The 16,287-nt window shown below is 42.7% G+C and overlaps 1 protein-coding gene across 2 annotated transcripts in view; it reads right to left on the bottom strand.

The window, feature by feature from the left end:
- Window positions 1–15,814, bottom strand: part of Zdhhc9 (zDHHC palmitoyltransferase 9) — a 29,728-nt gene extending 13,914 nt beyond the window's left edge. Inside the window, exons 1-3 of one of the 2 annotated variants that reach the window (XM_078034293.1) lie at window positions 15,592–15,814; window positions 13,713–14,014; window positions 1,861–2,021 (exon numbers count right to left, since the gene is read on the bottom strand). In XM_078034293.1, the coding sequence (XP_077890419.1) occupies window positions 1,861–2,021; window positions 13,713–13,879 (328 nt within the window). In that variant the 5' untranslated portion in view covers window positions 13,880–14,014; window positions 15,592–15,814. Of the gene's footprint in view, window positions 1–1,860; window positions 2,022–13,712; window positions 14,015–15,161; window positions 15,299–15,591 lie in introns of those variants that run through there. The other variant, XM_078034294.1, reaches the window with a different exon arrangement.
- Window positions 15,815–16,287: the final 473 nt, after the last annotated feature.

Here is a 16,287-nt window from a genome sequence, read left to right as displayed (position 1 = left end):
AGGAAAAGGAGTCACATGAATTCTCCCCCCCCACACACACACACACACACAGCATACCCAGTACAGGGCTGAATGTAAACTGACAAATAGTTGCTAATATAAACATACACATTAACTAAAGAATGCACTCTTCTATCTGGAGAAACATGCTAAATACAGAGGTCACAACATGACAGCTTGAATCTGGGCCCTAGGCCCAGTGATGGGGCAGAAAAGAGCTATCCTTGTTGCTGACCTGCTGTGAGATGTTAAGAGACAAGTTTCTCCATATGTAAATGGAAAGGGGAAATATAGAAGAATGACAAGATGGGGGGGTGGGGACAGCACTAATAACTCCTCCTCACTGTCTTACTCTTAACTAATCCCAGTTCTACCCTCTGGTCTCCCCAGAACTGCAGCCATGCCAACTCACCTCATCTCTGCTTTCTTTCCACTATTCCCACCCTCATCCCAACCCGAGGTAGTTCTAGCTCACATGCACACAAATCAATTTCTCCTTAGCTCAACAAAAGCAGACTTGATTTTTCAAAAAGGAATCCACTAAGAAGCTGGGGGGGAAACACAGATAAAACAAATAAAATTCTTTTGCATTACACAAAAGAATGGAAGCCTGGAAAGCAGCCTCAAAGAACTAAAGACTAGCCACAAGTAGGCACTCTACTGGCATGGCATAGCTTCTTAGGCTTAAAATCATGGGTCCCTTTCTTCTACTCTATCTGGCTGAGATGCTGACTCAAGCTACTGAGGTGCCAAACTTGAGAACCATTTAGATAGTCATCGCTGCTGGTTGCGTGGACTCCCATTACCTTCCCAGTACTTGTATTGCAGACTCCTTTCCCACTGTGAGCTCCCAGGATATCCTCTCTCTAATCCTGGGATGTTCTGCTTCAATTCACAAAACCATTCTGGCTCCTCATGGTGTAGCATTTTAATCTCTTTCCCAAAGATTCTTCATCTAAGCAGCAGACTGCACACTACTGAGCCTGCAATCGCTTCCCTTACCTCCCCTGGAATTCTCAGTGGTTCCTGGTAGTACAGCTGCCCCTTTTCACCTCTGCAAGAATTCCTAAAGTCTCTGTAAGAATTCCTAAAACAGGAATTCTTGATCCAGGATGCTTTGGAAGATCTACGAATCCCCGAAATTACATCCAAAATTATATGTATGTGCACACATATAAAAAATAGTTTGCATGTAATCCCAGCAACTCAGGAGATTGAGGCAGAAGAATCAAGAGTTCAAAGCCAGCTTCAGCAACTCAGTGAGGTCCTAAGCAACTTAGTGAGACCCTGTCTCAAAATAAAAAAGTAAAAAGGACTGGGAATGTGGCTCAGTGGTAAAGCACCCCTGGTACAATACTCAGTAACATAAAAAAAATAATAGCTAATGGAGGACGGTTTACAGCATTTGTTAAAAAAAAAATAATGCTGGTGACCTCCCCAAGAAAAGTAAAAAATGAGGGCTGGGGTTGTGGCTCAGCAGTAGAGTGCTCACCTAGCACGTGTGAGGCCCTGGGTTCGATCCTCAGCATCCCATAAAAATAAATAAACAAAATAAAGGTATTGTGTACAACTAAAAAATAAATATTAAAAAAAGAAAAGTAAAAAATGATCCTCGTCAGCACAATGCAGCCAGACTTTGTTAATAAATCCTTCCTGCAATGCAACCCAACATAGGGAAGACAAAGCATGTGACTTTAGAATCTTTCTATACCTGCCTTACCAAATTCTCAGGGTGGTCAGGATCTCAGAAAGAAAAGGCTAGAATAGCAGACTGAATCTGCAACCACTATTATGATTCCACCCCTTACTGAATAGGGCCACCCACTGCATAGCAGTTTGCCAGCTGGTTGGGAGACTCACCTATCTCCATTTCTATGAAAGCTGCTTCATCTGGTAGGGCCCGAGGAATCACTCCAGGGTCACTGAAACTGGTCCTCAACAGTGTGGCCATGGAGAAAAGGAAGAGCATAGCAGCAAACACAGGGATGGCAGGAGACAGCTGGACAGCCAGGTAGCGACACCTGAAGAAAGCAAGCAATTCAACATTTAATTATACCTATCTTAAGGTGATTTCCAATTGTAACAAGTATGTCAATCTGGTATCCACAACAAAATCAGCAGTACCTCATGGGCAGGGACCATGCTATTTACTTCTCTTGAATTACTCTAAGCACCTAACACATAGTATGAGTTCAACAAATACTCAATTGATTGATGCTACCTATGGTCTCAAAGGACCTCCCTTATCCCCAAGCTAACCTCTGCCTTCTATCAACCTACTGAGAGCCACAATTCCTCTGCCTCAGCAAAGGATCACAACCACTAAGGACAGGCAAACAACTGAGCCTGGATTTGAAAGCACCAAAGTTGATCCCACTCTGGGAATGTCCAGGGCTTTTAATGCCCACTCATCTGGCATTAGGGTTAAGCTTGATGAGGAGGGAGAGAAAAGGATCAATCAGGAAGTAAGTTCACAGCGTCAGAGGGTATCTTAGCATGCTTCAAGACCAGTGAAAAGATTCAGGGTGGAGCCGGGGTTGTGGCTCAGTGGTAGAGCGCTTGCCTAGCATGGGTGAAGGGTTCAATCCCCAGCACCACATTTTAAAAAATGACTCAAGGCTGCTGATGAGCTGAAAATATTCATTCCCTCAACTATCTCAACTAGTAGGTGATTAATGACCATCAGCAAGTGAAAAAGAAAACTATATGTCCTTAGAAACTCTTCACAAAGACATATTCATTCCTCTCTTTCCTCATAATACACCTCTTCCTCTCTGGCTATTTCAACCTTTCAGGTCCTAGAGACATTCCTGTCATCATCACAATCACAATTTATGGAGTATTCACCTATGCTAGGCACTACCATTAAGCTCTTAAAATACATATCTCATCCAATTCTCACCCTAAATCTATGAGGTAGATTCCCTTACAACCTATGTGATAGATGAAGAATTTGGAACTTAGAGAAGTCTTCCCTCCTCCAAAAGGCCTATGCTAAGTTCATCTCTCCCTTCTCTACTCCCTGTACCCTCACTGCCAGAGCACTGTATTATTTCCTAGCTGTTTCTCAGCATGTTGATTACATCTCTCCCAACTAGACTTCATAAGAGCAAGAAACTGGTCTTACTGGACCAGAAACTCTTGGGTTTGAATCCTGGCTCTACCAGCTCCTACTTGGGTGAGTTAACTTCAGTCTCCTTTTCAATAAAAGGAGGATAATAATAGTACTTTACTGGGTCACCATGTGGATCAAATGTACTCACATAAAGTGCTTAGAGCTGCACTTGACATATAGTAAATGCTAAATAAATGTCAGCCATTAACATTATCATCGTGATTCTATATTTCTCACATTCCAATAAATGTAAGGGAAAAAGAAGCTATCAATAAATACTTGTTGATCTGAACAGAATTTCAAACCAAATGAATGGGAATATCCAATGAGAGTTATCACTGGCCTATTTTTATCCTCCTCCTGAGGCACATTTCTCCTTGAAAAAAAGAGATCTTGACTAGAGGCAGACTATAAGTGGATGAGCAAGGAGCAGAAGGAGAGCAGAGAAAGTAAGCTAAGGAAAAAGCTTAGCTCATCAGCATGGGGAGTAAGCAAGCTGCAGTCCATTCAAGGCAAACATTTAACCCCAGGTTGTACATTTGCTGCAGTTGCTGAACAACTCCCGTGAGATCCTTCTCCTGCCTCCTTGTCACACACAACTGCATGGGGGGGAGCAAACCAACTATTATATTAGGCGAGGCAGTTTGTGATGAAGGTGAATGAAAATTGAACCTGGAAGATGATTTTAGTGGCTTTTTTGTTTGTTTGCTTGCTTGTTTGTTTTTAACACAATCCTTGCTCTTATCTTGCTTTTTTTTTTTTTCTTGGTACCAAGGATTGAACCCAGGGGCACTTTACCATTGAGCTACATCCTCAGACCTTTTTTATTTTGAGACAGTGTCTTAGGGCCTTGATTAGTTGCTGAGGCTGGCCTTGAACTTGTGATCCTCCTGCCTCAGCCTCCTGAGTCATGGGATTACAGGCGTGTGCCACCATGCCCAGCCTTAGCTTGCTTTTTAATCATTTATATCCTTCTCCTAAAAGCCAAGAGTAGGGGGAAAATTGAGAACTGAAGGATCTAGCAGCTGAATTCAGGGTAACTAAATTCATACATATCACTAGCTTGTGGGTTACTCTCTTTTCTATTGTTCCCCTTCACAGAAACACATAGTCAAAAAGTGAATTCAGAAATGAAGATCACTGCCACTTATTCAAGACCAAAGGATACAGGAGAAGCATAAGGCTTTGTTTCATGAACAAGACAAGTGAAATCACTACACTAACAGAAAATAGCCATCTTCCTAGTCACTTCCCATCCCTAAGAAAACTTCAAAAAAGCAAAGAAGTAATATTTCCAGGACTCAAACTACCCTGAGTATATAGTCTCCAATCAAAATCTTTAAAAAAAAAAAAAAGCAGAAGCTGGGAGCATTAGTGCATACCTGTAATTCCAGTAACTTGAAAAACTGAGGCAGGAGGATTGCAAGTTCAAGACCAGCCTCAACAACTTAGTGAGACCCTATCTCAAAATCAAAACTAAAAAGTGCTGGGTATCTAGCTGAGTGATTCAGCACCCCTGGGCTTACTATCCAGTAAAAAAAAAAAAAAAAAGTATTGTTATAAACCAGGCATGGTGCTGTAATCCCAGCAATTTAGGAGGCTAAGGCAGGAGGATTTTAAGATGGAGGCCAGACTCAGCAACTTAATGAGATCCTGTCTCAAAATAAAAAATAAAAAGTACTAGGGATATAGCTCAGAGGTAGAGCACCCCTGGGTTCAATCCCCAGTATCTCTCTCTCTCTCTCTCTCTCTCTCTCTCTCACACACACACACACACACACACACACACACACACACAGCAGAGCTATCTGATCAGCTACCAAAGGGAGTTTATTTCTTTTTATTAAAGGAAAATGGTATAGAACAAGTGGAACAGCCACCAAAAAAATTTCAAAATTAATGCTGCTCCCTTGCACAGAAGGATCCAAGCTTAACCAAGTACAGTTCCAACACCTGCTTGTAAACCAGACAAAGGACAACTTAGATTTTGAATTATGCTATGCTATCAAGGATAAAGGTCTCTGTAATCTCCACACAGACTATCTTCTGCACCTGCTAAAACAATCCACTCTGTATGTCAACAAGTATACAACAGGCTCATTGTATTGTTCTCCTCCAGAGATGAGGCTACTGGCAGACAGTTGTCTCTAGTGAGTGGGTGTGACTGGGAAAGCAGATGTGGGACCAGTAGGCCTTTCTACTTCCAAGTAAGAGGAAACTTCGAAAATCAGCAGTGATTGTGAATTACAACCGATAGTGTTGGCTTTCAAAAATTTATTATTTAAAAACTCTTCCCTAGCTGGATGCAGTGATACACAACTGTAATCAGTGGCTCAGGAGGCTGAGGCAGGAGGATTGCAAGTTCACAGCCAGCTTCAGCAAGCACGAGGACTAAGCAACTCAGTAAAACTATGACTCTAAATAAAAAATACAAAATAGGGCTAGGGATGTGGCTGGTGGTCAAGTGCCCAAATTCAATCCCTGGTACAAAAAAAAAAAAAAAACACCTCCCTAAGTCCCTAAGCCAGGCATGGTAGCATGCACCTGAAGTCCCAGGTATTTGGGAAGCTGAGGTGGGAGGATCACTTGAGCTCATGAGTTCAAGACCAGCCTGGCCAGGGGTAGTGGTGCATACCTATAATCCCAATGACTCAGGAAGCTGAGGCAGAAGAATCACAAGTTCAAAGTCAACCTCAACAAATTAGCGAGATCCTATACTTGGAGAGCTCTTGTCTCAAAATAAAAAATAAAAAGGGCTGGGGATGTGGCTTAGTGATAAGCTCCTTTGGGTTCAACTCTTGGTACAAAAAAAAACCTATGGTGAAAGGATTGAGGGGACATGTTGGTCAAAAAACACAGAATTTCAGTAAGGGAGAATAAGTTTAAGAGATCCAATGCACATCATAGTAACTATAGTTAATAAAATTATTATATATTTTAAAATTGCTAAGAGAGATTTGAAATGTTCTCATCACAAAAAGACAAGTACGTGAAATAATGCATATGTTAAATAGCTTGAGTTAGTCATGCACATCAAAACATTGTGTTATCCACCAAGAACATACATAATTTGTATTTGTCAATCAATGCCCCCCCTAGGTTAATCCCATGATTGCAGTAAACTGGAGGTTAGCCTCCAGCAGGAATAAACTATGTGAAGATTTGGTGGTAATTCCCAAAAATAAGTAATGTTTGTATATCTTCAAACATCACTAATTTGTCTTAGAGAATGACCAGATTTGTCACCAATGAATTTAAGTTAATTGGTTTTGAAACCCCCTAGTACTTTCTTTCTATATCACTTCTTGGGATAATGATATCCATATACTTCTGGGAACAAAATTTTCTTTGTTTTCCAAGTACCAAGAGGCCTTTCTCCCTCCAGGGGATTAGAAGTTCCAGTTATCCCTTGTGAATTTTATAAATGCAATCACGTTCCCACTAAGTCTTCATTTCTGCCACCTAAAGAGAAAACATCATTTTAAGTCATCATCTACCAACTTCTTGACTGGCCTCAAGCTTCCATAGCTGGGCTAGACAACTGGATTCCCATATGTCCCTATGGGCTACATGGTGGTACTGATCAGCAGTAACCAGCAGTGCCAGGCTGGGCTGGTACGTCTTGTCCCATCCCCCACTCCTAGCATGCTAATTCATTGAAGTGATGATGATAATGACACAGACTTCAATTCACATGAAAAAACTCAAAAGAGATTCATGAGTGGAGCTTGTAAAGAGACCAAACAGATTCTATGGCAGGGCTATGCCTCACAGACTGGCAGTCTGAATTGGTGTTCTATAAAATATTCTGCTTCTAAGTCTCCCTAATAGCTTTCTTGCTATGATTTTTATGTTTTGTTTGTTTTTTTATCAGTGCAATCAATCAGCCAGCAAGTATCTATTGGTCCAACAAATGAAGAACAAGTAAAATAGGAGTTAATTTTGTTGGGAAAAACATAAACACATGAAACAGCTAAAAAATAAGACCAATAATCAAATGATAGAATACTGATTCAAACTCAAAGGACTATAAGTGGTCAGAAAAGAGCTGTCTTGGAGAGCTGGGGGCTGCCTACAACTGCTTCAATAGCTGTTATTAAGGATTGCTTTAAAGAAGAGCTGTGTTTGGAACATCAGGAAAGACCCAAGATCAGAGCCCCATGATGCCCTTTGGTCCAACAAGATAGGGATAAGCCTTTGCTTAAGTCCTCCCTGATATGAATAGAGGGCTGTTTTCTTACTTACAATGTACCTGCTCTAGACTGAATGTTCATATCCCCACAAATTTCCTGTTGAAATCTTAACTCCCAATGTAACAGTATTTGGAGGTGGGGTGGGCCTTTGGTACATGATTCAGTCACCTAAGGCTCCACCCTTACAACTGGGATCAGTGTCCTTTATAAAAATAAAGAGACCCTGGAGGACCCTTCTATCCTTTCTGCAATGTGAGGATACAACAAGAGGAGAGCCATCTATGAACCAGGAATCGGACCCTCACCAGACACCAAATCTACCAGCATTTTGATTTAGAACTCTGCAACCTCCAGAACTATGAGACATAATTTTCTGTTGCTTACAAACCATTCAATCTATGGTAGTTTGTGACAATGGCCCAACACAAATTAAGACTCTACCTCGAGAGCATAATAAACATGTAGAACCCCTAGAAGACAGTTTCAAAGTTCTTCTTATGACAGAGTCTACTAAGAAGAAAAAGTTTACTTTAGCACTAAAAACAAAACTTGAAATCAGCCTTATTATGTAATGCTATGTGAAGGCCAGAGGAAAAGGCATAACCCTCTTTTGCTCTGGTAGCAATGGAGAAAATTAACCAAACAGGCATTTTTACTTTTGAGGTGACAAGCTATGTTCTTCACAGAGGAAGTTTTAAATCTGTATCCAAACAAATCTACTCAGTAGTTGCCAAATTTCAGTTATAATAACAAATTTCAATTTTTAATTATATTATACCCCTGCTTAAGAACTAAGAATAATTTCTTCCTTGCTGCCAACAATATTAAGCCCCAAACTCCACAGGCCAGTATTCTAAGGTCATCTATTAACTGGCCTTCTCTAATCATTATCATAAGACCTCTATCTTCTCATTGCTCCATTCCAAAAACATCCCACTAATTACCCTGAATCAGCTAGCTTCTTGCTATTGCAAGAGGCATGAGGTGCCTCATTTGTTCTTAAATAGAATGCTGGCTCTGGCATATCTGAGGAGGAAGATTTAGGATGTCTCTTCCTTCCTTCAATAAACATCTCAACTGATGTTAGCATGCTCGGGGACATCCCTGTTCTTTGTGCTTCCTTTTCCCAAAATAGAGATTCACTATACTCAATTAAGACTCATTCTCAAAAGATGAGAGAGGCATTCAATGGAGATTGACAGTATGAAACTTATTACCACAAAGGTAGAAGAGGCTGAAAATATACACAGGAACTCTTTTTTTTTTTAACACAGGAACTCTTGAATGAAGGAACCATAAAGAATTGTTAAAGGAAAGCAAACTGCTCAGGAGATCTAAACCAATCCTTCCTCAGGGAGCAGCAGGACCTAGAAACAGCCACAGAGGTGATGATCTTTCATTAACTCACAAAGCTCCTTATATTCTAAGTTCCCATTTAGAGATGGGCCACTGGCTCCTGCAAGACTACCAGAAGGCCATGCTGGAATGCTGTCAGTTTTCCACAAAGATGCTTCCATTTTCTAGGAGCATAAGCTTGGGAGGCCCAAATAACCTAGGTAACACACACACTAGCTAGCAAGAACCCAGAATATGCTGATCTAACATTTGCTACCATGAACAGCTTTAGTAATGTGAATACCTTTAGCATCCCATAGCCAAAGGGGGGCCATAAGTTGAAAGATGGTACCCTACAGAGACACTGGTTGGTCAACTGATCCTAATGAAGCAACCTCACTTTTGTGGGCCTGGTTTCCTCACTCACAAAAGAATGCAGAGTCTCTCCAAAGCCCTTTCCAACTCTACCATCCTGTAATTCTGTTAAATTCTGTTAATTTTGTTAAATTCTAAGTGCATCCAGAATGTATACATTCAGCAACATTTACTGACCATCTACTCTATGGAAAGCCTAGTGGAGGACACTGTGGGAGATACACAGACATAGGAGATAGTTCCTGACCCTGAAAAAAATCCCCTCTAGCTCTGGGGGACAAGGAAAAAGTATAATCATCACAGAATTCAGAAATATAAGAAATGCCATGTGATTATTTGTTATAATTAAAAGAGTTTGAAAAAGGAGTAGAATTTGAATGGGCTAGAAGAAGTGGGATGATTACTAAGCAGTGTTACAAAGCTTTTTTCGGTTCATCCAACTCAGTGATTGACTCCTCTGCCAATAAGTACACATCATAAGCATTAATGGGGACCAGTACAACAGAAACTGGTCTGATGGCACCTTATTATGATTTCCTCCATATATGAGAGCATCAACACTGATCATAGCAGCCAACTGCTTCTAGTTCTGGGGTCAAGAATCATATAGTCATTCTTGCCATAAAAAAATTCTGGGGACCCTGGCTATATTAGATGTCAGGTTACAAAGTTCAAAGAGAAAGCCAGGCAGCTAATTCTGGAAGACTGTGCTTGGTACTTTCCCTAGGATTACACTTCTTTTTTTTTTTTTTAAATACCAGGGATTGAACCCAGGGGCACTTAACCTCTGAGCTATATCTCCAGTCCTTGTTTATTTCTTTCTTTTTTTTTTTTTTTTGAGACTGATCTTGCTAAGTTGCTTAGGGCCTCACTAAGTTGCTGAGCTGGCCTTGAACTTGTGATCCTCCTACCTCAGCCTCCGGAGTCTAGGATTACAGGCATGCACCACCATGCCTGGCCCAAGGATCATACTTTATCAGAAAGTAAAGTATGACCAAATACTACAATAATTTTTCAGTAGCTGAACAGCTCACAAGTTGTTGGTATCATTCCACTACAGTGTCCTGATACTCTAGGCCAAATTAATGGCTATGTGTTCACCACACAAGTTAGACAAGGTTTGAAGAGAAAGAACTAAAAATGGTTCCTGTGCTTAAAGCTGAAACTGGAATACACACTCACAATTCCTCAATACCTCACCCCTTGAGAATTAATTAGCAAATCCATCTTCTTCAAGCATTGTACAATTTTCACTCTGCTTTTAAATTTAAATACATTTACCAGGAATACAACTACATTTAAATACAGCTACCTACTGGTAATCTACACTCTACTTTGTGTGTATTTGAATCTTCTAATCTCCAAGTTATACACAATTTCAGGTTCTCAGAGTTGCAAGAGGGTTAGTGATTATGCAGCCCAATTTCCCTGAGGAATGGCCATCTAGTTTCTTCAGAAATACTTCTAACAATACAGAGCTCACTGGCTCCCAGGTGACCAGCCTTTTTTTCTTGTTTTGTTTTGTTTTATGTATTCAACCTTCTGTCTTTCCATTGAATATTACAGCTCTCTCCTTTGAAAAGTCAACATTCATACAAGCAAAACCTAAAAATACAGGGCTGGGGTTGTAGCTCAATGGTAGAGCACTTGCTCCCACATGTGAGGCACTGGGTTCAATCCTCAGCACCACATAAAAATAAATAAATTAAAGTATGTGTCCATTTACAACTAAATTTTTTTAAACTAAAACTTAGAGGCTATTTACTGGAACTACTAACCAATACTGTACTTTTTTCATTGAAGGGCACCTAGGTGCATAACCAGACTTCTCAAGCCATCTGGCTGATCCAGAGTTGTACCTCAGGCAGCCATAAATCAACTCACACTTTTTCCTAAGCACCTGCTATAAGCAGGACCATGTAACTAAAATGCACATTCAGATATGTTTCAAGACTTGGACTATCTTCCCACAAGGCAAGAATGCAGCAGCTAGAGGATATGGAGTCTATGCTCCTGGACAATTTAAGAATGAAAACAGACAGCCATTCATCTATTCAAATGCCCTCACCTGCCTGAAAGCAGGAGACTAATTCAGCTGATTTTCTGGGATCTCACTGAGTTCTAATACTGACAATGAAATCCATATTCTATCCCCAAAACCCTACCTTCTACTAAGTGGTTAATAGTAAATTATAAACTCAAAGGAAAAGGTCAACCAGAAAGAGACACTTCATTTCTCAGAAGCATGCTAGTGTGCCTGTACAGCCTGTCACTGTACACTGTCACTAAAACATCTGTTTGTCAGGATACAACACACACACACACACACACACACACACACAGATTCTACATTCTCAGTTAAAAGAATTTATCATCAGGATCCTCTCAAATTTGGTCATATTTATACTTCCCCATTCCCCTTCTCAGCTAACATATTAACTTCCTTCTCTCCTCCCTCACCCAGCCCTACCTTCAAAATATTTACTCTTTCATGTAGACAGCTGGAACTCAGGACAGTCTTACAAAAAACCACACCCTTCACATGTATAGGAAAAACACAAGAAATAACTTGCAAGCAGTCAGGTGCAGTGGTGCATGTCTATAACCCCAGCAACTCAAGTAGCTGACAGGAGGATCATAAGTTCAAAACCATCCTCAGCAACTTAGTGAGACCCTGACTGAAAATAAAAAATAAAAAGGGCTGGGGATCTAATTCAGTGGTAAAGTACTTTTTAAAAAAAATTAAAGTTGCAGGTAGACAGCATGCCTTTATTTTTGTTTATTTTTATTTTTTTGTGATGCTAAGGATCAAACCCAGTGACTCTCACATACTAGGCAAGCACTCTGTCACTGAGCAACAGCCCCAGCCCCAGTGGTAAAGCACTTTTGAGTTCAATCCCCAGTACCCAAAAAAATGAAAGAAATAATTTGCAGATGAAAGTTGTTTTGGAAGAAAATTCAACCAGCCTCTGTCAAACAGTAACTTGGCTAATTATAAGCTTCATCCCACAGCAGTTTTCTTCAGAGGCCTGCAGGGGCCTAAGTGGAAGAGATGCAAGTCAGAGTCTCTCACTGGCTCCAAGATACAAAATGGGCCAAAGAGCAATGGCTTCAAATTCCAAGTTCCCCTGGCCAGTCAAACCAGAGCTTTCCTAAACCTAGGGCTACCAATTCATTCAGAGCCTGGAAGCAGGTCTCATCAATTTCATGAATGATTTCACTCATAAAAATGTAGCTACAAAGGTAGGGGGGACAAAAAGAGAGAGAATGACCACAGAGTTCAGTTTTGCCCTTCCAACAAGAAGCAAGGCAGGAATAAGCAAAAGAAACTTGAGAGAATGACGAGAAGAATGAAAACAAATTGTTTCGTGTCATGCATATGCCTGCCCAGCTGCACATGCTCACTTATACCATACACAAGCACATGGTGCATGCACACGGGCACACACACTCAGCCATGAAACTCAGACTGGAAAGCAGCTAAAAGCCCTCAGCAACCTGCCTGATTTCACCAAATACTCCACAAAGTCGGCAGCAATACCAGCAGCAGCAACAGCAGAAGGACCTTTAACAAAGAACTCCTGTGACCTTACTTTGCTAGCCCTGTGTAAACTGGGGCCTCTCTCCCTCCTGCTACTACTCAAGCCAGATATAATCATTAAAAAGTCTGGAAAAACAGTCCCCAAATACTCTGCATGCACTGGGAAAGCCTATAGCCCATAGAGAGGGACAAAATGAGCCCCAAGGGACCAGAACTCATTTTAATTACCCACAAAGCCTGGCCAAGGAGCCCCCTTCCTATATACCCTGACCACACCCCAACATGGGAGCTCCATTTCCAGGTCACCCATGTACAATGAACCACAGCAGGCTTCCATCAGGTATGGCTCTCAGCCTATACATACACCTCCAGTTCCTCAAGGCCTTCCTTACAGTAATCCCAAAACAATTAACACTGCTCTCATCCCTAGAGTGTAGAGCATTCTCAGCACACCCACTAGTCATGCCACAGTGCCCTAGAATCCAACTGGCCACCTCCCTAGAGAAGTGACCTACACAGACTTCAAACAGTAGCTCTAGTACTAGCTATTACAACACAGAAAAAAAAATAACTCCAAGGCTGGTGTCAGGCATACAAAGAATAGAGAGTGCACATTGAGTGATTTTGAGGGAAAGAAAGAGTAACTCACTTTTAAGAAGCACCTATGTGCCATGCCCTCTGCTTGTTTGTGGTACTACTGAGCCTGAAACCAATATGCAGTGAATTGGAGATACCAATTCCATTGGCTTTTCAATTTACCAGCTATCTGAGAGCTAGAGACTAGGAAATAGGACTAGAATAACAGATTAAGTATTGTTGGGTGGTATTATAATAACAAGAGTACCCCTAGACTTGGGAAGGGTGGAAAGGAGGCCGTTTGTCCCTAATCTCTTGCCACTGAAAGGGGGAGGAATCTCCCTTATTCCCAAATTTGTCAGGGGTAGCCCCAAATCAGTGCTATAAAATTGGTATCAAAGGTCTTAGTCTTTGTAGGAAGCACATACTCTGCTATAACCACAAAGCAATGAATTCAGTTAGTATCAACTACAGACATTGTTTAAGTCATCCGAGAACTAGCAGCAAACTCCCCAGAAAGAAGGCTCTTCCCCCTGGATCAAAGCAATCATAATTAGGCAACTCAATGGAAACTTACTCGAAGGCAAAGAAGAGTGTGCAGGTCCCCAGGATGAGGAAGAGAGTCAAATAGAAGATCCCCTTTTGCCGGGCCATCATGACACGGCCATCACAGCAAAAGGTGTTCCTGCCAGGGAGTTTCTCCCATTTCCGTGTCACCTTCTTTCTCACCACCATCACAGACATGATTGGAATTCCAGGTCCAAAGTGGGCTTTGTGATTACACGAGAGAAGAAACAGAGGCTGAGACCAGCTTCAAAATCACGTTGCCTGCTATTGATGCTGCTGGGTCAAACATCATCAAAAGTCCAATTTCTAGCCCTAAGGAAAAGCACAAAAAGGAAAAAAAATGAGGTAAGAATAAGAAAATGCAGATCAACTTTCCTGTCCCAGAGGCAGAAAAGATCACTGCCCAAAGGAATGGGAATGGGGAAATGGGGGAAGTTAATTTCCAGTCTGTTTGTCCTCTAAAAGGAGAAACAACTAAAAGTTCTCCAAAAAAGAAGTGGGCCACCATTTCTTAAACTGTATGCTTCCAAACTAATATTGATGAATTGACAATCACAGAACTTTGGAACAAAATGGATTTTATAGGTGATAATCCTCATTATTTGTAAATGAGTAAACTGAAGACCATAAAGAGGGAACAACTTATCCAGGATCACAGAAGCAAAGCTCAAAAAAGAAAAAAGGCGATGACTTCCAGTCCAGGACACTTTCTACCATACCACAGTGTTCTTTAATATTCATTAAGAGGACTCTAAAAATGATAGTAGAGTTTCTGTCCTTAAGGAGCTGTTCCCTTCCCTCCTCCACTTCTTCACCTTCTTCAGTTAGCCACTCAAATATGAATCACACCAGGGAATAACTCGCCCTCTGGCAGGGGTAGGAGGTTCTGGACACTCTGTACACATACAACATATTGTATTTACACAAAACAGATTTCCCCTCATCAAACCCTCTACAACTTCCTGAGTCCGGGAAATGAAATAATCTTGCTGGTCTAGCCTAACATTTGTGGGAATCTTAATGAAACCACATTACAGACCTATAGGTGAAAGCCTGACTTAAGCAGAAGAGATTCTAGAATGGTTGGCAACTGAGATGGGTGGTTGTGGGGGCAGGCAGCTGAGACAAGTCATAAGGACACTTTCTGGGACATTTCTTAAGTACAATCTCTGCTCAGCATCCTGAATTCCCAGGCCTACCCTTGCTCAGCCACTGCCATCCTCCCCCTCTCAGGTGTGGGGCTGTGGCCTCTATTTACTGACACAACATGCAAGAATGAGGTGGAAGCCTGCAGTCTGACTGACTGAAAGAAACAACCAACTCCAGATCATTCCCGGACAGGAGAGGGCAAAGGTCCAAGAGGGACCAGGAGCTGAGCCAGGAAATGAGAAGGTGAAGGCTTGAGAAAGGGGAGGGGGCACCAGAGGTGCACAGAACACTTCCTTTGTGTAAAACTAACCTGGAAAACAATCTCCTCCTGATAAACTGGCCCAGCAGGAGGAGAGAGACCAGGAAGGGGAACCCGGCCTGGGAGAACAAAGATCAAAATCCGTCGGGAAGCAGCGACCAACCCACTAGCCGAGCGTCTGAGGCCCGAGTCCTGGGCCGGGCCGCGGGCGCGGCCTCGAGAGGCCCGCCCTGCCTCTGCCACGCAGCGGACCACCGCCCCAGGCAGGTTGGGACGCGCGCCACATCCACACGCACACGCGTCCACACACTCGTACACACTCACACACGCCCCGCCACGTGTAGTCACCAGGGCTAGGGGCTTGGTGGCTGTCGAGTTGAGAAGGGCGGTGCCAATGTCCCCGCTCCTGGGTGCATCTGAAAGGGAGGCAGCCCACCACGCAAGCCGAGTCCAAGAGACCCCCACCCCCACCCCTTGTTACCTGAACGAGAGAGACCGAACTCGGCCAGCTACTGAGGGCAGGAAGTGCACTGTCCCAAGGGACCTCGTCGGCCGCCAAAGGTGGCAGTGAGTTTTTCTCCCCGGACTGGAGGCTGCCTCCTCCTGACAAGGGGCCCCAATAGTCGGGGCCCTAAACCAGCTGTGGCAACCGCCCACCGCTGGCCGAATGGAACGCTCCTCACGTCACCAGGTCGCTCCAGTAGTTGCTCGCTCTCCATTGGCTAAACAGCCTCAGCGCCTCCGCCCCTGGCGCCCCTTCTCAGAACTGCCATTGGCTACTCCTGACGCCACTCGACAGTGTCTCCGCCCACTCCCCCACCCATCTCCCTGCTACTTGCCCACCTGCCAAGTCGCTGCCTGCTTCTTTGGGGTCCGAGCGCCAGTACGTGAAGTGTTGACTTCTATTAATATAGTTACGCAAAGACGTAGGGGAAGGGTAGTGCTGATGGGACAGAGAGGCGGGTACCAATCTCCCCCTACTTATACGCATGGTGAGATACTGAAGCCAACACTAGCTCACAGATCCGGATGCTCACCCCAAACTAGGTCCGCCCTGGGCCTCTCCAGTTCTATTCACATTAAAATCAACCATAACTCCGGGTTTTACTCTTCCTCAGCATAAAGATGAGTCTTCTTCCTCCCAAGTCCCATTCAGTAGTCAGTGACCCCACCTCTG

Source organism: Ictidomys tridecemlineatus, chromosome X, assembly GCF_052094955.1.
Source record: "Ictidomys tridecemlineatus isolate mIctTri1 chromosome X, mIctTri1.hap1, whole genome shotgun sequence".
NCBI lineage: Eukaryota > Metazoa > Chordata > Mammalia > Rodentia > Sciuridae > Ictidomys > Ictidomys tridecemlineatus.
The sequence above is the reverse complement of the archived record's forward strand: the minus strand, read 5'-3'. Positions and strand labels throughout refer to the sequence as shown.